Genomic DNA, 26,038 nt, shown 5'->3' on the forward strand with positions numbered 1-26,038 from the left:
CTTTATTGCAGACTTATTGCTTCCATGTGTTAAAAAAAAAAAAAAAAAAGAAAGAAAGAAAGCAAATCAAACCTTTAAGCCAACCCCAATCCCTAAAATTTTTGGCACTCTTATTGAGCATTGAATCCAGAGGAAAAAAAAACAAAACATTTTTTTTTTAATCACAAGCCTATCAGAGTCAAGATTTATTTCATCATTATGGGAATGTGTTAGAAATTAATAAAAAGGTTGGTCTCTACAAGGCTTAAAGAAATTATACTATTTAAGGCTGCTAAAATAGCACACATTATTTGGCCTTAACATTTAAATAAATAATGCCTATGTTGAACACTGCATTCTAGAACATATAATATCAATTAATTAGAGGAATACTAAAATGGATGAGGTTGACACATTTCTTTTGCACAGTAATGCTTTTTTTTAAAAACCTATGGTTACTGAAAACTGAGGAATACAAACATCACATACAATTAATTTATATAATTTTCTGGAACAACGAAATTTTTGCTCAAACTACAAGATGAGGTCAATGAATTACCTAAACTCTGTTTTCTTTGCACTCTTCTACAAATCAGAGTGCCCAATGGAATGCATAACTCCCTAAAAGCTGCGTATCTCCAACTTTCAGTATGTGTCAAATGAAAGAAGGAAAAAGTTCCCTCACCCCCAAAGTGAGAACAGATGGGAATGTAAAATTAGATGGGAAGAGACAGTGAAGCTTTGGATGACCGACCAAGAAATCTTCCCTAGAGGGGGAGCCAAATATACCAGACCTTGGTTTGTTCTGCCTCCCAGTGAACTTCCAAATTCAATCCAATAGGAATGAAAAGCAGTTCTTAGATTTGATGCATTGGTTTTGATTTCTATAAGCATTCATATAAATTTCATGAAGAAGCTATTGACAAATATGTTTTTAAAATGTTATGTTTAATCACGTCTGTGAGTTTAACGTTACTTTGAACTAACACTGTTAACAATGAGTATTTTTTTTTAATAAAATAAATGGCTTTATGAAAAAGAGGCAACAGGCATGAACAAACAAAATGTGGACAGTGAATTCGTTGTAAGACGGAAGAGCCATCTGCCATAAATTAAAAAGTTATATAAATAAAGTATGAATACATTTCATATTCATTCTTTTCATATTTTGTCTGTACAACTAAAAAAAAAACAATTTAATGGTAATGCCAGCAGTACTTCCTATACCCAGCAGAAAAATGTTCTGCTGATACTCAGTCTTATATAATTTTTCTACCTAAAAATACCAACTATAAACTTAAAAGAATACTCCCTATAGTGCTTATTATCTTCAATATTTTTTATCTTTAATATGGGTAATAAACTTTAAAGGAAACAGAAAATGGTGTTCTCAGATTTGAACGTATTTTAAAAAGGTAGATTTCTTGTGAATTATCATTCTCTTAAAATATTGTCAAATGAAGAACAGTTTTTTGTAAGAGTAATCATGACCCTTTGAAGAACCACTAGGAATCTTTCACAGAATAGTCCTTGTGTAGCAGATTTTTTTGGTGTGTGCTTATTTTTGCATAAAATTTACATTCATTGATACAACAATGAGCATAACTCAGTATTTTAATCAAGAGTGCTCAAAATTTATAAATCATTTTCATCTATAATTTCAAACTTGTTTTCCAAGACAATGATAAGTTCTCCGTGTACCTTTTCCAAGCTGTCCCAGAAAATTGGCTTTCAATATCTTAACCCTGTTGTGTCTTTTTAAAAAAAAAAAAAAAAAACTTACATTGTAGTTTACACAACAAAAAAGAAATATAGAAATATGAATCATTCCAAGTGATGAAAAGCAACTGCACCTCACACTTAAGTAACTTCAGTTTAAACAATCCAAGGCACTGGTAATGCGATGTAGGTTTCACTTCTAACAGGGAACAGGCTTTCCATAAAAAAGATGCTCAGTATAGGACACTGCACTCAGTTGAATATGTGCGTGAAACAATTACTGAAAAGAAGACTTTATTCTTCAGATTACTCTGAGTTATGTGGAAACATTATTACCGAAAAGGAGGGAAAAAAAACTCTCAAGGTGTCTTTTTTTTTTTTCCCCTCTCTTACCAATACAAAAAAGCCACAATAGGCAAACATTTGAGGATACGGGTTGATTATATTTTATTAAAATCTATTCTCCATACTCTATATTTATGCAAATAAAATCTAAATTAAGCAGAAGCACTATTTTCAACATCATCCTCATACTAATAAATCCAACTAATCCCCTAAAACCTCAAATGCAGAACCCTCTACATTATTGCCTTAACTCATTTTATAGTTAGTTGGTTGAATGATTTTAACCTGGAAAAGGAACATTTTATAATAAATTTAAAACTTCTATCTTCCCCTTGGGGCTCAGGGGAACTTTGAATAAAGAATGCATATGCACAAACTCAACATTTACTCAAGACCCCTGTCCTAGCTGCAGATCCTCCACTGTCTTTTTGAACTGGGTAAGTCAAACACACTCTCAGCAACAAAAACTCATGTGTAAAGGGAATAGAGTCAGATTAGGTCACGATTTCTCAGACGGTAGCCTGCAAACACCTATGGGGATATTTCTGGGAGTATGAGAGGGTGACAAGGGGTCTTGTTTTAATTTTGGTATCTTCATGTTATGATATAAATATAATTACATTTTGGATAATCTCATTCACAACTTTTACCACCAATTATTATCACATAATTTCAGGATCTGATTTTAACACAGTGGTTATGATCTTATTCCTGTTTGCTTTTTGTAATTACTGTGTTTAACTCATAATATGGTATTCCTCAAACTGAAATTCACAGATGTATTCTTGAGGCCTGATATTTTTCTGTTAATACAAGTCTACATACTATTCAAGACCAATAGACACTAAATTAGATCTAATTCCTTTCCCGTCTGAAAAATATGTGACTCTACTGCAGCTTACTAATAATTTATAGAGATCCGGTCTAAGCGTAGAGAAAGTGGTCTTCACTAGAGGTATTATAATTTCTATGTTTTACTTGTTTTCTTTTTACATTTAAATGAAAATAAAATTTTTGAGATAATACAGCATTCAGCAAACAGAATGAATAAGGCTATCAAAGTTCTCTTAACAAGTCACTATCATTTCAAATGATTTAGTAGACTACATATTAAAAAATATCAGAGAATTCCAGTTTATTTTCCAGTTTTGTCTCTGACTTGAAATAGCATCTTGGTTTTAGAGTGATTTATTCTTATAACCCCCATTTTTTATTTTTAGCAAGTTACTACATTATGCTACTCAATGAATAAAATGCACAATAAATACCAGGCACACATGTTATATAATGATAAGTAGTATGCTTCAGATTTTTACTTAATAAATTTTAAAAACAAATCTTCAAAACTCAAATATTTTATTTCCTTAATTTTTTTAGTGACTATAATGTATAAAGATTACGGTATACTTTTTTGATATAAATTATGGATTATGTCTAATTACATTTATCTTTAAATCTGCTTCATCTAATTTTAAAATATTTACGATGCTGTCAATTTACACTTAAAGATAATTTATTGGTAGAAATCATTGTTTACTGGTTAAAAGTTCAACTTATAAAAACTTATCATTACTCATATATCATAATTTTATGTCAAATTTTTAAATCATATACTCTTGAAGGAATTCTCAACATATATATTAACAGCAGAATCATCTTAACACCAGTAAAGAGAAATAAAATGTTTGCAAACTGCAAAGATACTTGGAATTTAAAATGCATATACTTTACATTTAAAATAGTTATTGAATTTTAATTTACAAAATTAGGAAAAATGAAACTCATTTATATCATCTTATAAGATGATATAAAATAGTCCACAATCACATGAGCATCTTATCTGTGGTATAAATGTAAACAAAAGTTTTAAACAAAAATCCCTCATAAAGCAGTATATGGAATTTTTTTACTCTTTATTTGCAGCAATTTAACTGAATGCTTTTTAAAAAGGTTTTAAACCATTTCTAAAGCATGGCCAATAGCATAACATAATATGATTATTAATTAAACTAACAAAATCACTTGTTGATTTTGAAATTATATATTGAATTTATATTATTGACTTTTGACAGATGCATTTTTCTGTAAGGTGAAGTCTGTGAAAATCTAAGATCAATCTATTGCATAATGAGTTTAAGTTTTATCAAAAGAGAAATACCACATTCAGATTTAAAAGTCTTCCTTCCTGTTATACTAGCAAACAAAACTAACAACAGTTTTGTAAACTCGTTTCAAACTTTCTTCTTCTTATAAAGGAATTCTCAGCTTTTATTACTTCAAGATTTCTTTTCTAGAAGATGTAATTAGACCATTAACTAAAAGACCGTGGAATCAAATGGAAAACGTGCATTTCCAAAAACTACATACTTTTATATATTGTGATAAGGAACTTTCTTCTTGGAATAGACAAGTGCAACTGCACAAATGTTAAAACCAGTGCCAAAGTTACTCTACCTGAACTGTAGAGCTGATCTCCGATGCAAAGCCGCCTGTCAAGGGAGCCTCGTGACTGATTAACAGTCGCCCTGTTTTGATCACAGACTGAAAGAGAAAAGGAAAATCTGATGTTGAAGAGAATACATATCTTCAAGTATATGATGGCAGTTATCTTAAAAAATAAAAACAAGGTATTTCAATCCAATACATAATTAAAAATTAGTAATACAATTTTATGCCAAATAAGTTGTAACTCTCTCACAGTACAATTATTTGATATTTGCAGTTACAAAATTTTTCAACATAGTTTATAGTCCTACTACAAAAGAAAAATACGATTTATAATTCTGTCATTAAAATGCATTCTATTATAAAATACTTCTGTGTTACAAACTAAATTATTTCATGTTTTTATCTCAAAATTATTTTTTTCATACTACCTTAAGAATGAAAGTGCTTTTTTTGGTTCATTTTTGGGTGTATTTGCATATAAACAAACAGCCTTAGGAAATACTGTTTTGTGGAGTAGGAAAACATAAAAATAGCATATAAAAGCTGTAACGCAGGCAAAGCTCAAGCCACTAGATTTTCGAGGAAACCTAGCAGGAAAAAAATCACTGAAGTACAAGGGTTACAACTGTCTGTTCATCTGTATTAAAATCTGGTAAATGACCACAACTCCATTTTAACATAGAAAATGTCACAAACAAAAAGATGTCCTCAGATTACTGGCTCAGTGTGGTTGTTCACCCAGACTGGCATATTTTATACATTAATAAATCAAAAAGAATAGCTCATAATATCATAGCAGGATGCCAGCTGTGTTGGGAGGTAAAAAACATTAAAATCAACAGCAAGTTACTGTTTCAAATATGTTGAATAATTGACATGTCACCTAAGAGACGGGGTAATTTCTCTGCTATGTGTCTAATAATTTAATACCACCTTTCCTAAATTATACATTAATATTTTGTGAATACAAGATCTTCCAAGCAAATACACATATATAAATTAAAAGATTTCCTTCATTCTGAGCAATTAGAGTATAAAATCTTAAAGTAGCAAATGTTAAACTCCAAGATATGGCCAGTAGCCATGATAAAAATAAGTTATTGTATCTACTGAGTAAATAGTGACTTAAGAATATAAAATTTTATGTACACCTTAATGAATATGTTTCCCACCTCCAATGAAATGCTAACCTTAACCTTAGTATAATAGTATTTGGATTTTATCACTGTATGTATTTATCACTGTATGTATTTATGAAAGTCATAAATTAAATTTTAATGCACCTGGTTAGAAATATACAGAGACAAAAATAGTCCACAATCACAAGAAAAAAAAAATGCGTTCTCAAAGTACTCTCTAAAAAAAGTCTTGACTACCAATTTAAAAAACCAGATTCAACAACCAACCCTTTCTTATTGCTCTGAAAACCCAAAGTCTACCAATGTATAAGTGTCCAAGGATGGCATAGCCAAAATCCATCCCAGCTAGAGGATGCATCTTAAGTCTCTGGAAGGTAGAAATAAGAAACTTCTATAAAAATGCTACTGTCACCTTAAACCCCCATACAACGGAACTGGTATTTTTTTTATTTAAACTGAGTCCTATCCAAGATCAAATGACAACCCTCAGGATGATCCCTGAAGGCCCATAAGCAACCAGGACAGATAGCCTGGCTTCCTATAGCCTGCAGAATATAATAGGGAAACTAAGCACAGATGTAGCCAGGATAAATGCTTCCAATCCTTGGAGTTCATGCAACACGATGAAACCCAGAGACCTTCTGAGTGTCTTTCAGCAGGAGAAAAGCTAAGCATACCAAGACAGAGCAATACAGTTGGGTTTTATGCAGCCATGAAAAAGTATGAGAACAGGGAAAGGTGCCTATGGTAAATTAATTGATAAAATGAGCAAACTGCAGAACAGCATAATCTCATTTTTACAAAAAACAACCACCATGGCAGTTGGGACACCAATAAACATAGCTGAAGCAACATGTGTAAATAGTCTAGAGGGATTCAAAACTTGTTTCTCCTAAGGAGCGACACTAAAGGAATTACTGGAAAAAGATTTTATGTAAAAAAAAAATTTTTATATTATTGCAAGTATTCCCAATAGTCATTATTAAGTACAGGTAAAGCCCTTGAATTAATGCTGAAAGTTACAAGTACACAGTGTGTTGTAGTCATAATCTCCTCAAAGAAATCTAACAACGTTTTTTAAAAATGGTATTTTAGGAATAGCTTCCAGTACAAGGAACCCTGAGGTCCCAACCTACAGCAGCAAATAGGCACACTAAAAACACAGGGAGCCAGTCTTGGCCTGCCAGTCTCTACATGCTGAGCTCCATGGCAGGATTATAACTAACTCACCTCTTGACCCTTAAACTCTTGAATCTTATACAACATGGTCAATAAACTATTAGTATCAGAGAAGATGAAGCTCCTCAACACCTCCATATGTGTGTTATGTACATGTGTGTTCTTGGATCAGGAGTTAAGCTGACAGTTACGAAAGAAATTCCAGAAATTTCTAAAACACCAAGAGCTAAAGGGCAGACACAGTGAAAAGTAATAACACTGTGAGTTTATAGAAATTATTATAATATATAAACCAGTGAGAGACAGTATGGCAAAAAGAGAGGAGTCAGAAATAATGATAATCACAAACAACTGGTTGTCACATAAGTTACTATGTGCTAGGCTGTGAGCTGAGCATTTTAGATTATTTAATTTAATTTGGAAAGCACCTAAGTTTTGTTTTTGCTTCATAAAAGCAAGCAAATCTTGATTTGCTGAAAAGTATTAAAATGTGTAAAACAAAGTTACAGAAAAATTCTGAAAATTGCCAAAACTAAGAAGTAACAGTTATATTTTCAGTCATATCAAAGAATTAGCATGTATCATTAATGTTTGAGTCTATAAATACAGTTCAATAATTTTGTTAAGATATAATTAAATTCAACTTGCTATGTGCCTTTTTATCATTCACAATTTTAACTTCTCAGAATTTCTGAGGGTTGTTTCCTTTCCATATACTCCTTTGGAAATTATTAACACTGTTAATATTAGGATGATGAGATCATCGCATATCTAGAAAATTAGAGACACTTTTACTCTATTCCTTGTGATTCAATTAGATATTCTGATTAAATAACATGTTTTTGGTCAACTTCAACAGGCATTTGATTTTCATACATTTAGGCACAATGATACACAAGTGCCAGGTAATGTTGCTAGCCAAATTTAGCATTTTGATGTACTTAGTAAAAATTAATATGGTGCCTTTTACTAACTAATAACTAAAGATATAAATTACTAATACTACTTTAAAAGTCATTTTCTTTAGAAGAAATTTTTAAAGTTTCAAGTTTTCTTCTGAGATAAACCTATTTTACCACTTGAAAAAAAATATTTAAGAGGGTTTAAACAACTTTTCAATATGAAAAGCTGAACCTATCAGAGCCAGGAAAGATCACGTAAGGCTGGATTTTCCAGTATCTGCTTCTTCAACTTCTTGCCACTGAGACCTGCTCCAGGATTCCAGCCTTGGGCTGATGGAGTACCAGTGAGCTGGAGGCAACAAATGGCACTACAGAAGGCTGAGCCAGTTAGAGACCAGGACTGTGGGTAACTGTTCTCTGTATCCCCTACCACAAAAAGGGCTTTGTTTCCTACAGCAGCAACAGAAGATTTGTCAAGAAAACTTTAAAAAGCAATTCTGAAAGGCTAGGAGGGAAGCAGCCTCTGGCTGCTAAGTCAGTTAGCCTTGGTGGGCCCTGGATTTCTCTCGTGGAGTCTCACTTTCCCACTATTTCAGTTAGCCATCTCCGTTCCCAGGGCACCAGCAGCAGCCCCACACAAGAGGAACTATCAAAATGTCAATACAGAATACACAACAACTTTGCCAACAACAGGCTGACTAGCAGGACACCCCTGTTCTGATGGGACCCAGACAATGCCTTGCTTCTGGTCCAGCCACTTGGTGACATTTTCCCCATTGTCCATCTTCCACCCAAACATCATTACCAATGGCTGTCACTTCAAGTTATTTATGCGGGATACCTAATATGATGCTCAGATTATGGTAGACGCTCAAGAAAAGTTAGGTAAAAGCCTGTTATAAAATAATTTCATTGCATTAAATATGTCCTCCTATGATTTACTGAGCTATTTTTATTGTTTTCTTAGCAAGCTCCATTTTTAAGATAGGACAAAAGTATACTTCAGCACATCCTAAAACAATTTAAATACAAAATAATAGACTCCAAACTGAGGGTATTTTATAATGTAGATTTGACAATAAGATATCTGTGGTAATAGCAGAATTGCTAAGTTATACTCCGCTAAAATGACTGCACAGGTTTTGGCTGCCCGAACGTTGGACATATGTTTTAGTGAATGTAGCCTTTAAAGATTTTAACACGATCCAACCAGGAAAACTGTTAAGCTGTCATTCCAGGAGAAAATGATACAGACAAGCAGACCATTAGGCTTGCATATGCCTGAATGTGTAACACTGACATTCGAAAAGCCAAAAAATATATATTTTTTTATTTCTTACTCAAACTGCATAGCAAGACTTTCTCCTACAGGGTAGCACTTTGACCTGACCAACACAAAGTTCAGCAGCCTATTCTAACTGCTGAAAGATAAAGCAGGAAAGTAACACTTTGGATAGGAAATTTATAGCTCTTTTAAACATTTTCTATCTGAATATAAAACTAATAAAAAGCAAAAGAAACACCAAAGCCGGCCTTTTCCACTTCCTTTTGAGATAAAATGTTTATAAATACATGTAAGTAAAAGTAATGGTAAAATCATACACCTGTGTTTTCATTAATCAAGAACATATTAATTAATAAATAACCTATTAAGGACATGATTTAAATTAGCTTCACATATCATTGCAAATGGATTACAGTTTTTGAAATGCTTTCTTGTTTAATAGCCACATGCATTTGAAAAGTTAGCCAGAAAAACTTCACAATTAATCACAGGCCAGCAAATGTATTATAATATGCCCAATAACTATTATTAATCAGCATGATTTTCACACACAGACCATGGACTGATACTCTCCTGGAGAAATACCAATGCTGAGAGAAAAAGAACAGTCATGAACTCCTGAGAAAGTTCGGAAAAGTCCATTTTGGCAAGAATATTAGTGATGGGGTTACAAATATTTTGCTATTGTAGGAGAGTGGAGCAAACGGAGAAAAACTAAATCCTTGGAGCTTTATCACCCATGTGGAAAAAGTAGGTAAGGGAGCAAGCAGAATATAGAGAACGGAGTAAAATCAACAGGAAAAGAATGAGCAAATCACACTAACAAAGGCATGAAACGTCTGGGAAAATTTCAGACATCCACACTAGTTCATTCCTGCCTGAATTATTTGTATAATCACAGCTCAAACACTAAGGAGTTGGGGAACAAACAACTCAGGCAAAAATTAAAAGTGGATATCTTTCTGAAATTATTTAAATCCGTGTCAGATAAACCTGTTTCTTTCAATCAACCTTACCTTTCTGGATTTTCTTAGAGTCCCTCCAGGCTTGGGGCATGTCCGGCCAATCGCTACTCTGTGAACGTGACCCATGCTTTCTTGTCTCTGACTTCCTTCGCCAAATTGGCAGGCATTCTATCCCTCCCTCAAGACCCATCTCATATAATGCCTCCCCCCGGTCCCTTTTTTCATATCACATTATATACCTCCTAGCAACCATTTCCTAATAGAATTTGAAGTTGCCGACAATGGATATTCTATGAAACCTAAAACCACGGTACAAGGGCAAGGGGTCAAGTACTAGGGTCAAGGTAACACTTACTGCTGTATCTGTCTTAGGAATACTAGGAATTTACCTTGCAGGACAGTCCCATGCACATCTGTCTTATTAGCCTTTCCAACCGCACAAAAATCACAAATTTGAAGATGGAGACTGTTTTATATTTAGGTCTGCTGTAGAACAGAGCACAAAACAAATATGCACTAAATTAAGCAAGTTAGGGGTATCCCTGGGTGGCTCAGTGGTTTAGTGCCTGCCTTTGGCCCAGGGAGTGATCCTGGAGTCCCGGGATCAAGTCCCACATCAGGCTCCCTGCATGGAGCCTGCTTCTCCCTCTGCCGCCTGTGCCTTTCTCTCTCTCTCTCTCTCTCTCTCTCTCTCTGTGTGTCTTTTATGAATAAATAAATAAAATCTTTAAAAAAATTGAGCAAGTTATGCTCATTTTATTATTTTGGGACCCATGTATATATTACAAAAACAAAACGGTTTGAAAAAATACTTAAGCGTCTTTCCATTTCTTTGTTTTAGAGGGTATTCTTTTTCTTAGAGAGCCAAGTGGGGATGTCTGTGCTATCTCTCCCAGCAGACCCTAACTCATTCAAAAGCACAAAATTCAGAAAGTATCATGCATTCTATACCTAACCACAATACCTTGATATGGTTGTGGATGTGGACTCAATAAATGTTATGTTGATTTTTTTTTAAAGAAGCATACAGACATAGTTATTTAAATGAATCATTAGCAAGCTTCCAATTTTCTGATGCCTTTCAGCTCTTAGGAGAGACTATATGAGCTGTAAAATGCATTGAGAGAGAAGTCCTAGAAGCTAAGATCTAATCACTGTTCTGATTCTAATAAAGGACTCCCCTGGGTGAACTCTTTCCACTTATTTTTCCTAGTCCTGACTAGTGTTAGAATAAAGAGTTAGCAGTACAAAACATGTTTCTGTTTTTATGTACATCTCTTTCAAATACATGCTTGTAACAAAAACACAAACAGAACATTTCCTTTTCCTGGTACTGAACATAAATTTTCTTTTTCTAGTAACAAAAGATCATGTCACCATGATGATAAAGGTATTATACTGGATGGATAAAGGTATTATACCGGATGCGTAGACATTTATTAAATAGTTAAGCCATGAGTAAATATGTAAATGTATGTGTCTTAATAGAAAATTTTTTCATTTCCTCCATTAGCTCAAGCATCAGGCAAAATACAACTATCCATAGGTATCAACTTTTTTTTTTTTTTTTTTCAAAACAATTTTTCAATGATTGAAGCAGCCACTTCTCAAGCCGGTTTCCTGTCTTCATTCCATCACGGCCCCATCATTTTTCAGCATGATTTAGAATATTTTCATAAACTCATATTTCTATAACTCTTATCCATTTCTTTTCAGGGAAAGAAGTTTGAACATGTCATTTGGATATGAATATTATTGACTGCTTTGTTGTAGAATTCTTAAAAACTGTTAACAAGAACTATTACAAAACCAAGCCATACTTTTGAAAACACAGTCAGGGTATTGTGTGTATCCTTAGAACCATCCTGAGCTCTAGTAGACTTTTCCTTTGGAGTTTGCAATAGCAGAAGCATTCAGAAGCAACACAACCAAAATTTTACTATAAATATGATTATATTCTTGTAATAGATGAAAAAGTGGGCATACAATAGCTCCTATACACTAGATGGCAAATCTAGAACCTGACCCAACAGTGAAGACCATTGGTGGTACCATTCCCCTACATTTATGATCAATTCAGGTAGTTTACTTTCATTCAAGTAGTATTATTTTATCATGGTACTATATACATATTGTGTGGTAGGGGAAGGTGTTGATAACTAATCTCTAGTATCTAGGTTATGATAGGGGCTGACTTCAAATTCCATAGTTTTGTTTGTTTTCCCACTTTAGTCATTTTTAACTGAACAGCTAAATGGCATTAACTACATTCATGTTGTTGCACTATCATCAGCACCATCCATCTGCAGAACTTTTTCACCTTCCCCAACTGAAACTGTGCCCATTAAACAAGAACTCCCCATTTCTCTGTCCGCCTGCCCCCGCCAACCCAAGCTCTGGCAACCAACATCTACTTTCGGGCTCTCTGACTCTGTCTCCTGCAGGAACCTCATATAAGTGGAATTATATTTGTTCTTTTATCACTGCCTTATTTCACTCAGCATAGTCTGTTCATCTATGTTGTACCATTTATCAAAATCTCCCCCCTTAAGACTGAATAATAATCCATTGTATGTGTATACTACATTTCATATATCCATTCATCTCTCAGATGTGAATTTCTTCCACACTTTGGCTATTGTGAAAATGCTATGGACATGGGTGTAGAAATATCTATTCGAGTCCCTGCCTCCACTTCTTTTAGGTATATACCCAGAAGTGGAATTACTGATCACATGGTAATACTTTGTTAAGCTTTCTGAGAAATTGTCATACCAGTTTCCATGGCATTTGTACCATTTTACATTTCTACCATCAATACACAGAGGTTCCAATTTCTCTACATCCTCACATTTGTTATTTTGTGTTTTGGTCTTGTTTTTTAGAGTAGCCATCCTAATGGGTGTAGGGTGGTATCTCATTGTGGTTTTGATTTGTATTTCCCTAATGATTAATGATGTTTCATCACTAATAATTTTGTAGTCTTTTTCTTTATAACTTTCTAATAAGGCTGTTTGATTTTTGTTGTTGATAAAATAGTTTTAAAAATGCTTAATACATCAAAGTTCTAAATCGGTCCCTCTGAGGACTGGAAATAAAATCTCTTTATAATATTCCAAAGAGAAAAATATATCATCAAACTCAATTGTTCACTATGCCCTTTTCTGAAAAAAGCATCTATTTGGTTTTCTCACTATCCATGTTCTAAAACAAACACAAAAGACATTTTATCCTAAGGTCACTAATGTCACATAGTTCCTTGACCAGATTGATTATGGAGTCTAGGGACACCTGGGTGGCTCAGTGGTTGAGCCTTCAGCTCAAGTCATGATCCCAGGTCCTGGGATGCCTTCAGCTCAAGTCACGATCCCGGGTCCTGGGATAGAGTCTTGCATCGGGCTCCTTGCAGGGCTTCATCCTTCTGCCTATGTCTCTGCCTCTTTCTCTGTGTCTCTCATGAAAAAATAAGTAAAATCTTTCAAAAAGAAAAATTAAAAAAAAAAAAGGAGTCTAGTTATATAATAGAGAACCTTCTGAGCCTCCTGTCTTTGTTCCCTACTCTGCCAGTAATTAGGAGATAAAACAATGCCAGCTAAGAAAGTTTGGAACATGGGTACCAACCAGGAAAATCACCATCATCTTAATTATGATATGCAATTTCCCAATTAATTTTTAGTGTTGTATAAATTCCAAAGGTCACTGGTTCATGTCGAAAACAATTTATTGAGCCATTCACATGTGCCAATACTAGAGAAACAAAGATGAGTTAAGCCAGGTCCCAAAGGATTGTAATATGGGTTCCCACAATGGCCTGGGACAAAGCATACTTAAGAAAGAAAGAAATTAAAGAATACTGAAATTAAAAATCATGTTCCATTTGTTAAAAACAAAATTTTTTGGAATTTTAAATTTCAACTCCTAAGATCTTTTCTAAAATAACATTGAAAAAATGAATTTTTCTCTTCTTAAAACAAACCACAATTATGAATATTCTCTCCTTTTCTATTCATAAGTCTCCACTTGGCAAATTTTTCTCAAGTGTTGACAACAGAGGGAAATACTATGTCTGGCCATCGTAAGAGTTCTACAGGGTAGAAACTGATATCATTCCCTGTGCTCCCAGCATACCATGAATAATAAGAAAGTGACCCTAACCAAAACCAGCACTGTCAGCCAGTTATGTTTTACACTGCTGTTTTAAGCATGTATCAAGGGTACAATTTTCCCTGAAGCCAGCTGGTTGTCTACCAAGGTAATACTTCTCTAAGGAATGATCAAAAGTATAAACACTGCTACAATTCTGCATCACCATGGATAAATGCTTTTATTTTCTAAAACCTGATCCAATTCTGTGGAAGTAAATGGGTTTTTAGTCCATTACGAAACAAAAATCATGTGTAGTTCATAATACATGGGCAAGGCTTAAAATCTTTAGGGTCTATTTTATGACTCAAAACTGTGGTATAGTAAAACTCAAAGGATACTTCAGCAAAAGTTATACATATATTTTTGAGTATATATAGCTAAGATGGCATAGAGAGAAAAAAGTACATACATTTCATACTTTCATTAAAACCAAGACAATGGGGAGAAACTATTTATATGACAGGTGGAGTCAGGAAAAGAATCCATTTAGCAGAAATAGCAATATTTGTCTAAAAAATACTCACTGATTTGAGAAAGAAGGTGAGGAGGTACACATATCTCAAAGTAAGAACTACACTATCAAAATCCATTGCTAACGGAATACTAGTGAGAAGTTATATGCAGTATAAGAGTTGTCCAGAAATATAACTCAATATTGAAAAATCAATTTATATCTAGATTTAAGCCTCTTTTTTCTCAGGGAAAACATTCTGAAATTTTCTTTCCTTATAAACCACAAAGATATTAACAAACACTCCTACTTGATTTACAACTCTCTGTTCTGCAACTTTTTTATTGACAACGACTAATAAAGCAGAGTAAGATAACTGTGGCCACCATACCACAAAAAGTGAGAAGTACCTGTTATAGCTTATGAATGATGAAGCCATTTTTTTTCTGAGGAGTGATCCAAGATTTTGTGCTTGTTGACTTACTTTATTGTAAGTTGATCATTTAACTATATCCTTTAAGAATATGATTATTATGAGAGAAAATATCATTACTAACCGATGAAAATGTTCCATTGCTCTAATAATTTAAAAATTAAGTTAAAAAAAAAAAAGAATGAAATAGCACCTCATCCATTAAAGTCACAAAATAATTTAAATTTGAATTCTGGCCAGTCCATAGCAAAATCTCACACTGCCTATGCAATGTAAACCAGCATAAATCTTTTGAGAAACATTTTTGGGAATCCATTTATCAAAAGATACTAATGTTCAGATTCTTAGAATAAGCAATCTCAGTTCTAAGATTTACTCTGAGAAAAAAAAAAAAAATCCAAACATGTAAAATACTGGACTTCTGTTTTAAAATAATCATATGTATGTACTAGGTCTAAAAAATTTTGGGACGCCTGGGTGGTTCTGTGGTTGAGCATCTGCCTTTGGCCCAGGGTGTGATCCTGGAGTCCCGGGATCGAGTCCACGTGGGGCTCCCTGCATGGAGCCTGCTTCTCCCTCTGCCTGTGTCTCTGCCTCTTTGTGTGGCTCTCATGAATAAATAAAATCTTAAAAAAAAAAAAAAAATCAAAAAAAGTTTAAGAAACACTGCTATAGAAACCACGGTTTCATACTAAAGACTCCAATCAATACCATATTTGGCTCACGGGTAAATTCTGTTTAAAAGGGCAGGGGAGGGCAGCCCCGGTGGCTCAGCGGTTTAGCGCCGCCTTCCCTGGGCGTGATCCTGGAGACCCGGGATCGAGTCCCATATCGGGCTCCCTGCATGGAGCCTGCTTCTCCCTCTGCCTTTCTCTGCCTCTCTCTCTTTCTCTGTGTGCCTCTAATAAATAAATAAAATCTTTAAAAAGGGGGGGGTGGTGGTCAGGGGATCCCTGAATGGCTCAGCAGTTTAGCGCCTGCCTTCGGCTCAGGGCGTGATCCTGGAGACCCAGAATCGAGTCCCACGTCAGGCTTCCTGCATGGAGCCTGCTTCTCCCTCTGCCTGTGTTGTATCTCTGCCTCTCTCCTCTCTGTGTCTCTCATGAATAAAAAAATAAAAATTAAAAAAAAAGGCAAAGCATTTTAGAAATATTGCATTTAAATGCCTTCCACAGCTACCATACGTAGCATACTGTCTAAAACCAAGGGCTTCAATAATTTTGCTACATCTGCCTAACTTCAGGCTCCTGAGTTTATGAGCCCTAGCTCAGAGTGGCAGAGAAGCAGGTGGAGGAAAAACTGGCAGTGTAGGAGAAGCCCCAACCTGGAGGCAGAATTACTGTCCTGGGTATTCAGGCTGGGAGCTGCATGGCCTACCCTTTGGCTCAGAAATTAGAGAAAGCAGAAAAACAGAACATAATCAAAATGAACCCCACAACGCTGGCTACATAATTAAATTACCCTGTTCGAAAGTAAATAAAGGAAACAAAACACAGAGTAAAACATTAATCCTAATGGGGAAAGAAAAAAGAATTCTAGAAAGTATTGTCATCATTGAAAGAAAAAGCATGCCTCTGAAAATTATCTACTCTAGAGTCAGAAGTGTTATGTGTTAAGCAACTACTACTCATTGTCAGGAGAATGTAAAATCTAGCCTCTAAGAGACAGGAATAAAAATTCTAAGGAGATGGTATGGTTGGGTGATTTAGGATACAGATGAGATCTGAAATTCTCACATGGGGATTAAAACTGCAAGAATAAATAAAACAAAAATTCACAGTGGTTTCAGTGGTAAGAGAGCTAGCTATCTCTTGCCCACTGCCCTCCACTAGCCCAGTACAGTGCTCCACATTCAGCAGACTTCGAAACTATATGCTGCACAAATGCAAATGGATGAACTGGACCCCATGTAGTGGCAAAAAATACAGGGGCAAGAAGCAAGCAGACAGGAAAACAAGGTGGATCTTTTCTCTTCCTTCCCTGGCCGCAGGATGGCAGTGAGGAAGGAGCCTTTCCCTAGCTTCCCTCTACCTCCTGGGACATCTGTGGACCAGTGCTGGAGAAGCACAGGCAGGAAGAAGGTGGGGAGGTTCTTCCTCGGAGTCTGATGGCAGCTTCAAGGCACAGCATTAATCAGATACTGCCTACAGACAGCTTTCTCTTAGCAGAAGACACAAAACAAAGGTCTCAGAGCCCTGGGGAGAAATGAGCATAACTGAGGCAATAACAAGTGGTGTGGGGAGTGTGGACAACCAAAGAACACAGTCTCTGACTTAGGTGGTCAGATCTTTTTCTTTCTTTCTCTCTTTCTCTCTCTCTTTTCTTTTCTTTTCTTTTCTTTTCTTTTCTTTTCTTTTCTTTTCTTTTCTATACTGTGAAAGCCAAGCAAAATATGCCACCAGCCCAGATTCTGCCTAAAAGTCGCAATCTATACTTTAAGGAAACATCTTTCTGGCACAATAACACTTTTCTTTCTTCCCCAAATGTCAAGATGCACTTTCTGCCATGTTATCTTTTCCCACAAAATTATACACTGAATTAGGCAGCCTTCCATTCCAGCCTTACCAAATGTTTTGCAGATATTTACCAGGGTAAACATCCATTTCATTGAATGTTACATTTAGCAAAGCAGTGCCAGTGTTCCAAAAGAAAAGACGATTGAGCCATTTCTTCACCACGTGTCTCTAAAACCAAAAAAACAATAAGCTATCCAAGGTAACGTGTAACTTTAAGTTTTCAGTAGTACTGCTATGCGCTCCAAAATGACATCATAAGTGGACAATTACAGCATTTGAAATTGCAAATGTGCAGGGGAAAAAAGCAGTCTACAGCTCTGAAGCTCTTCCCTACGACTCACTAGCACAGTGTCCTACACCGCCTAACCGCGAAAATGCCAATGTGTTTATATGCTAGTGAAAAACTGAAAATCAATTTGCCAATTATGAGTCCTTCATAGATTAAAAGCTTTTTCTCCTATCAAAAATATAATTTTCTAGATATTTTTTATATAAAAAGGGAATCTTTAAAATTCTTTATTATCCCCCCCCATCCCCCCACCCACTCCCCGACCAGTTTCTAAAGTGTAAATTGCTAATTTGGGCTATCAGTATTGGACCCAGGCCAGGCCAACAGCAGTGAGACTAATGTCCAAAGTTAGTGTGTCTGCCTTAGCTACAAGGAACAGGTATAAAGAAGAAGCATGGATGCCACGGCCAACATTTTAAAGCAGAGGAAAATAATGAAGGTGGGACCATGAAAATAATCAGGTTTATTTCAGGACCCACACAGAAAAGGAACTGGAAAATCCAAAATCAAAATGATGAGGATAGGACCATGAGGTTTTCCTCGTAGTCATGATGTGGGTTCAGGATGATGGGTATTTACCACTTCACCATCACTGCTACCATACTCCCAGAGGTTACCAACCCCTCTCTGCTACAGTTTAGGTTCAAAGTAATGCTAAAAAATAAACGGTTTTGTCCTTCATTAATCATAAATTCATTTGTTAGGTATATAAATGGATGTTCTTGAATCTATTATACACTACCCTGTTAGTTCCCATGGGGATTAACATGATAATTATTTCCAATAAATTAAGGGAAACATAGTAGGGTTTTGTAATTCTTCTGAGTCCCAAAAAACTTGTCAGAAATCACTCATAAATCTATCTTAATGAAAAATAATTTTTCACATCTATTATTTAAAAAATGTATGACCTGTAAAATATATGGGCTTGTGTTTATAGGCACACCTTTTTTCACACTCTTTTATCTACACTATTTGAAGTTTATATATTTTAAACTACAGCTTCAAATGAAACCAGGAAACCTCCATGAGGGTGGAATATTAACATAACCTTTAATGTTATTGCACTCCAGTCCTACCCTCCTTCAAAGGAGGAGGCTATCACTTTACACCAGGACAGCCAACAATAATTCTGATATCAGAACAGGGCTGGCTCTGCATGAGTGACACGGAACCACAGTATTGAAGCTGGCCTGCAGGCAACAAGTCACCATGCTCACGGAATAAGGCAGTGGGGACGGAAGGGTGGCTGGGGGAAAATATTTAAGACATAAATCTGCAATTGCCAGTATGCAATCTGAAAAATTCCAAAGACCAGTTCTTTGAATAAAATTAAGTGATGACCTCGGTAACACTAACCAACATCTCTGCACTACCTTCAATATTGAATTGATTTGGCACTATTTTTTAAAACCACAAGATAAGAAGTTAGCCAGAAAACAAGATCACGGAGCTGGCATCTATCTTCAAATAATCATATTTATGTAAAGAATCATAAAGAGAAGTCTAATTCATGAAGAGGAGTCCCTAACAGACATTCCTGTCTTCTAAAAAACATATTCAGTTTTGAAATGGAAACAACATAAACAGTGAAATGCACATAGGTGGCGTGAGGGGGTGTAGAAAGACTCAGATTAAAACCAAAACCTAGCTTCTTTAGTTACCCATTAGGTGGCTTAAGTAAATTAATTTCTTGAGCACAGGTTTTCATCTGTAAAATGGGGATCGTATTGCCTATTTCCAAGGTTGCTGTGAGAACCACTAATTGCATATATTACATGCCTGGCACGTAGACTGCTCTCACTAAATGGTAGCTGCTTGCCATTATTATCATCATGATCATCATCATCGCCAAATTGTCATGAACTTAAAGATTGGGAAATTGGTCCTAAAAGGAAGGATGACCCTAGCAAATGTGAGCAATACAATTCTGAGGGTCAAAGAAATTGTTATGCCTAAACAAAATTGGACCTCATTTGAATTAAGTGGTTTCTAAGGTAACACTTGGGCTCTAATAAATTGCAAACCCTCACTGAGTACAGAATATATAACTACAGATTCCAAGTCACTATCCAGTTCCAGCAGGAAACAAGAGTGGCAGGCCTGATGGGACCCCAGGAGGTAGAAATCACCAGAGACAGAGAGTGTGCTTTCCCAGGGCCCGTGATCCCAGCTCGTATGCTGCAAACTGCACTCACAAAGGTCCTGGTCTGATGTTTCTCAGCTAGAATAATGTTCAGATAAACCCCCTTTAGAAGAAAATTTTCCAAAACTAATTTATGAACTTATTCTGATACTTAAATGTGCATAAAATTAAAAACTCCTTATATAGATAGATAGCTTTTATACAACCATAAATCAAAGAAGTTTCAAAGGACATAGAAAAAAAATGAAATTTATACCAATAATATCAATTTAATGTCAGCCATCTCCTGAATCTCAGACCCTAAAGAAAAATCAAAATAAGGAGATAATGACAGAATATTTATCTTGCTTTAACTACTGTGCTTTCATGTACACAGATTATTAAGCATAGTCTCTATGCTCAAGAGACTGAGAGACAGTTGCCAAGGACATGGACAGGATCTGACCTAATAGAAGTTAAAATGTCCGTTCATGCAGTGCACTCTCCATTTGTAGTGTCCTGACCATAGATACCACTCCTTAGGACATCTCCTGGCAATGGCCTTTTAAATTGAAAAAAAGAAAAAGAAAAAGAAAAAGAAAAAGAAAAAGAAAAAGAAAAAGAAAAAGAAAAAGAAAAAGAAAAAGAAGAAAAAGAAAAAGAAAAAGAAAAAGAAAAAGAAAAAGAAAAAGAAAAAGAAAAAGAAAAAGAAAAAAACATGCAAATAAAGTATACCGTAAGTAGAAGTGTAGTGACACCCACTCTAACTCTGGCTTGGGAGAAAGTTCTGGGGAGGCATTTGAGAGAGAATTACAAGCAAAGAGTAATAGCATGAAGGTGAAGGATATGGTTTATGCTTTCATGCGTTAACTTGAGTTTCAGGTACCTGTGCTACTCAACTGGTCTTCTCTCTGCTAACATCCGTCATCATGGAATAAATGTTGACACCACCCCACACTGCCTATTCTCACAGGATCACTGCTAGGGAGATTAACCCCAAACCAGGAGCCTTGGGATGAGAGAAGGCAGATCCTCCTCCGCCTGCTGAGTGTGGCTCAGAATCATCCTGAATCCCAATGCATCAAACCCACCAAAAAAGCAAGGTGGGACAAAGTGTCAACACACAGAAAAGGTGGGAAACAGAGGGCCAGTCACCATTGTTTGTCGCTTCAGAACTTTTTATTCCACAGAACGACAAGCTAGTGAAGAAAAAAATGTTTGCAAGGCTGACTGTTTTTAAGGAAGTTAAAATTTTGTTGAAGATTTTCTCTGGTTATCCCTCTAAACAAAGAACCAAGCATCTTAATCCATTACTATGGCTTCTATTTGTAATCAGCATTCCACTGGTTTTCTCAGAGTTTGATAAACAAATGCTGAAGTCCCTTCAAGCTACAAAAGCCCCTGAAAATATGAATCCTTAGCTCAGTTTGGTGACCTTTCCTCTTGGATACCTACACTACGAAAAGCTGTCCAGGAGCTGGTGGAAATAACGTGCCACTGATCTCGGAATGCTTTTGGACTTTCAGGCAAAACAGTGCCTCATTCATTTCTCCATTTAATATTGTTTCAGTCAAACAGGGAAAAGGTCTGTGAAGAAATTAATGTAGAGGACATATTATAAAGCCACAAAAATAAGGGAAAAATTTAGGATACATAATAGGGAATTTTTAAAAGTGGAATTTAAATTCTTAAAATGTGCATTATTTTTATATAAATTCCCTGATTTATAGGTTTTATCATAAGAACAGAAAAACATATGTATGAATGTTCAACACAAGAATATTTACACTTACAGTAATATCTTGTATATATACATGCATATATGTACACAGTAGCACATGTATGTGTGCTCATATGTACGTGTATATTTTGGGAGTAAGGTATGTGCAAGTGTGCAGACAGAGATATTAAAGAGGAACTAGGAATTTTTTTTTTTAAGTAGTTAATCAGCTGACTATAAGAATTTAAGCCTCATACAGGAAGGACTTTTTCTTTTTTTATGACTGGGCCTTGGTAACTCGGTACATAGTAGCTGCTCAATTAACTCATTTGTCAACGGGCTAAACATAATTTTTTTTTTCTTTTTAAAAGTAGTCTCATATAACAAAGAAACTATAACTCTAACAGGCAAATTTATTCTTATTTATTGTTCAGCTTTACTGAGCTAAAACTGACATAATATTATGGAAATTTAAGGTATATGATGCTCTGATACATGTATATGTTGCAAAATGATTACTACAATAAGGTTAGTTAACATTCATCACCTCACAGTTACAATTGTGTGTATGTGTGTGTGTATGGTGCAACTTTTAAGATATATTCTCTTAGAAACAAGTATACATTATTTTTAACTATAATCACTATGCTGTGCATTATACCCCAGAAATTATTTATCTTACAACTTGAAGTCTGTACCCTTTGACTACCTTATATCCACCTCTGCTCCTAGCCACCAGCAATCTGTTTTCTGTTCCTATGAGTTGGGTTTTTTTTAGATCCCACATACAAGTGAGGTCATATATAGTATTTATCTTTCTGTGTGAAATTTATTTTTAATAATGTAGGTATTCGCCTTTGTAAGCAACTGGAGAAATCATAAAATTGCACAAGACACTACTAGATTTTTAAGTAAAATCACCCACCATAAATAGTAAATTTGAAAACATCCTCTCCTGTTAGCCAATAAATGTCTGTTAGAAATCTGTTTTGAACAGTATTGTCAAAAAAGCATGCATACTATGAGACACTACATTTATCATGGCTAAATATTATCAATTATATCTCCTGCCTGAAAAGCTAACAGATGTCAATCAGTTTTTTAATTTTAAAAGTATGACTAAAACAAAGAGCCTGATTTTGCCAGAACAGAGAAAAGTGCTATTCAGCTGAACCTAGGAAGAACTACCATGAGACTGTTTTCTATCTAAATAAAAAGCTGAACTATAAAAAGCATTATAAAAATTGGCAATTTGGGGGCACTTGGGTGGCTCAGTTGGTTAAGCGTCTGACTTAACTTCGGCTCAGGTCCTGATCTCTGGGTTGTGAGGTTGAGCCCCACGTTGGCGTCCCACTGGCAGGATCCTGCTTAAGATTCTCTCTCTCCTTTTCTCTCTCCCTGTCTCTCTGCCCCTGCTTCTCTTTCTCTCTTAAAAAAAAAAAAAAACTTGGCAACTTTGTGAATTTAAATAGCTTTCCTTAAACAATTTTATATATACATATATATGTGCATACATACAGGTATATAGACACACACACATGCATATAGATTACATAAATACATACAAATGTGACATTAAAAAAGTTAAATGACAAGAATCATTTTTGCCAACTTTGAATCTTATTGACTTAAGCTTACTATTTGCTGTCATTCTGACAATCTAAAGGGAAGTTAATGGTTTCTGAAAGATAACTTCCAACCTTTAGGGGTGTGAGATAATAGAAAATACATATTAGTTTCTGCCCCCACTTCCTTACACAGAGATCCCAAAACCTTTGTAATTCCCAAGTGATATGCACACGAGGAACATCTTTTGTTCTAATATTTGGTTTTTGCCCCAGTTCCTGGCACAGGGCTCCTGAAATTTTTGTAATTTCCCTGAGACAGTAGTATCTTTGTTCTAATGAGGCAAGTCTGCATGGGTTCTTGGATGGCTACTAAACAGGAGTTGGTACCTGCAAGACCAAGCCATGATAAAAAGCTTGGAATCTTCACCCCCTCCCCCCTCCCCCCACTCTCTAGAGAAGGATGAAGAGCTGAAAATGGAGATAAAAACTGATCATGCCTACGTAATGAAGCCTCCATAAAAATTCCTGTAGTATGGAGTTCAGAGAGCTTCCAGGTGGGTGAACACATCCATGTACTAGGAGGGGACATACCCCAACTCCACAGGGATAGAAGCTCCAGAGCACAGCACCCTCCCAGACTTTGCCCACTCTAAAACTTTATCTGACTATTCATCTGTATCCTCTATCATATCCTTCAATAAGCTAGTAAACATAAATACATAAGGGTTTCCCTGAGTTCTGTGGGCCACTCTAGCAAATTAATTGAACCTATGAAAGGGGTCATGGGAACCTCCAACTTATAGCCGAGTTTGACAGAAGTTGTGGATAACCTGGGGACCTACTACTTGTAATTGGCATCTGAAGTAGGGTGGGAGCAATCCTGTGGAACTGAGGTCTTAACCTGTGGGATCTGACACTATCTCCAGGTAGAGAGCAAGAGAATACAGTTAAATTGTAGGACATGCAGCTAGTGTTAGAGAATAAAAGTGTCAGAAGCATTTTGAGTGTGTAGAGTAGTGTGAAAGTAAAGGAGACATATAGGAGAAGGAAAGACTGAATTTTTTTTCCAATATAGGGAGAAATAAACAAAGGCAAACAGCATTACAGCACAGATCACCTCCCTGGGGCAGAGTCATGCTACCAGAACCCAGTAGTCAAATTTCTGAAGCTGGCTTATTCTCTTATTACTTGTCCATAAACAATTTTCGTGACTAGAGTAATATATTTAAGATTTTTGTATCCTTTGCACATTCTTTAATAAGAATCAGAAACATTATATACAGTATATGAGGCATATTCATTATGCTCAAGAGGCTAGGATATATTCCATATGACATTACACAATACAATTCCAATATGGAAAACTAAATTTCTATTGTTCTCTAATCCCATGGAGTCAAACCCATTATTTTCATCCCTCTACGTTGTAAGGCCAGGGGTAAAATCCTTCTAGTTTTATCATCCTGTAAATATCCTGTAACAGAAAACTGATTGTTCTCTCCATATTTAGTTTCTTCCTACTGCATACTGTACAGAGATATCAGTCTCCCTAGTAACGAACAATCTGTGGTGATCTGAATGTTGTCCTTTCATTTTTTGTAAATCAAAGTATTTGAGAAATTCATACCAAAACAGCTTTTAAATACAAGAGAGAGGCCACCATCAATGGAAAGAAAGAAATGAAATGTGAAAAACCTTTCATGGAAGATTCATTTTTGCATGGAAGATCCATTTTTGACAAACTGTAGAAGGATGGCTCTTTTTAATAGATCTTGAGAAAAATGACAATTACTATGTTATAATTCTCATGAAGAATTATATAGGACACATCTCTTTTCCATACTGCAGTTTATGTAGATACAATGTACAGTCAAAAAAGCTAATAATGTTCAAAATCAATAAAAATAACACTTGGGCTCTGCCTTTAAGGAATTTCAAATCTAGAAAACTGTTGAATGTATATTTTAAAGTATACAGATAAAAACAAATATAACCTGTAGTGTGAATACAAGCAGATTCATTTTTAAACAAAGAATGAACATTATGCCTCAAAATACCAAAGATATGTTATGCTAGCCTTTTTTTTTTTTTTTTTTTTTGCCTAACACATTTTTGGAATTGTGTTTTGTACTCCTCTCTAAAATTTGTTTATGAACAATTACAGAGACCATTACATTACTTTACAATCACACTTTATAATACAGAATTTGGAAAGAAAAACAAATTTTCTTTTTTCTTTTTTTTTTTTTTAAAGATTTTATTTATTTATTCATGAGAGACACACAGAGAGAGAGAGGGACAGAGACACAGGCAGAGGGAGAAGCAGGCTCCATGCAGGGAGCCTGATGTGGGACTCGATCCAGGGACTCCAGGATCACATCCTGGGCCGAAGGCAGGCACTAAACTGCTGCGCCACCCAGGGATTCCCCAAGAAAAACAAATTTTCAAAAAGAATCTAATGAAAAACTATGACATGCAAAAAATAAATAGGTTCACTAAAAGAAACAGAGATTAAAATTAGGATAAAATAGTAACAGATAAAAAGTACTAATGATATATTAGGAAACTAAGAAATCAGAGGAATTTATACTTTCTTAGATTTGATTATAAACAGGGAAGAGGTAGTTGTGCTATGGCCTGTCTTTGATGGTCCTATATGCACATTGCATACCCCTAAATTAGACAAATGTGAACACTGATACATTCTTAGTTCTTTTGTAATAAAGAAGAACCATGACTATTGCAGCAGAGAAATGATTCTTATAAAATGTTGTCCAAAGACAACTTAATTCAAGTCCTGGAGATATTTTAAAAACACATTTCTATTTT

At 35.2% G+C, this 26,038-nt stretch overlaps 1 protein-coding gene across 1 annotated transcript in view; it reads right to left on the reverse strand.

Moving 5' to 3' along the window:
• BCKDHB (branched chain keto acid dehydrogenase E1 subunit beta) overlaps nt 1–26,038 on the reverse strand; it is a 209,793-nt gene that overhangs the window by 56,390 nt on the left and 127,365 nt on the right. The window contains exon 9 of the mRNA XM_041762713.1: nt 4,498–4,584. Within this exon, the coding sequence (XP_041618647.1) occupies nt 4,498–4,584 (87 nt within the window). The remainder of the gene's footprint in view (nt 1–4,497; nt 4,585–26,038) is intronic.

Source organism: Vulpes lagopus, chromosome 1, assembly GCF_018345385.1.
Source record: "Vulpes lagopus strain Blue_001 chromosome 1, ASM1834538v1, whole genome shotgun sequence".
Classification (NCBI taxonomy): Eukaryota; Metazoa; Chordata; class Mammalia; order Carnivora; family Canidae; genus Vulpes; species Vulpes lagopus.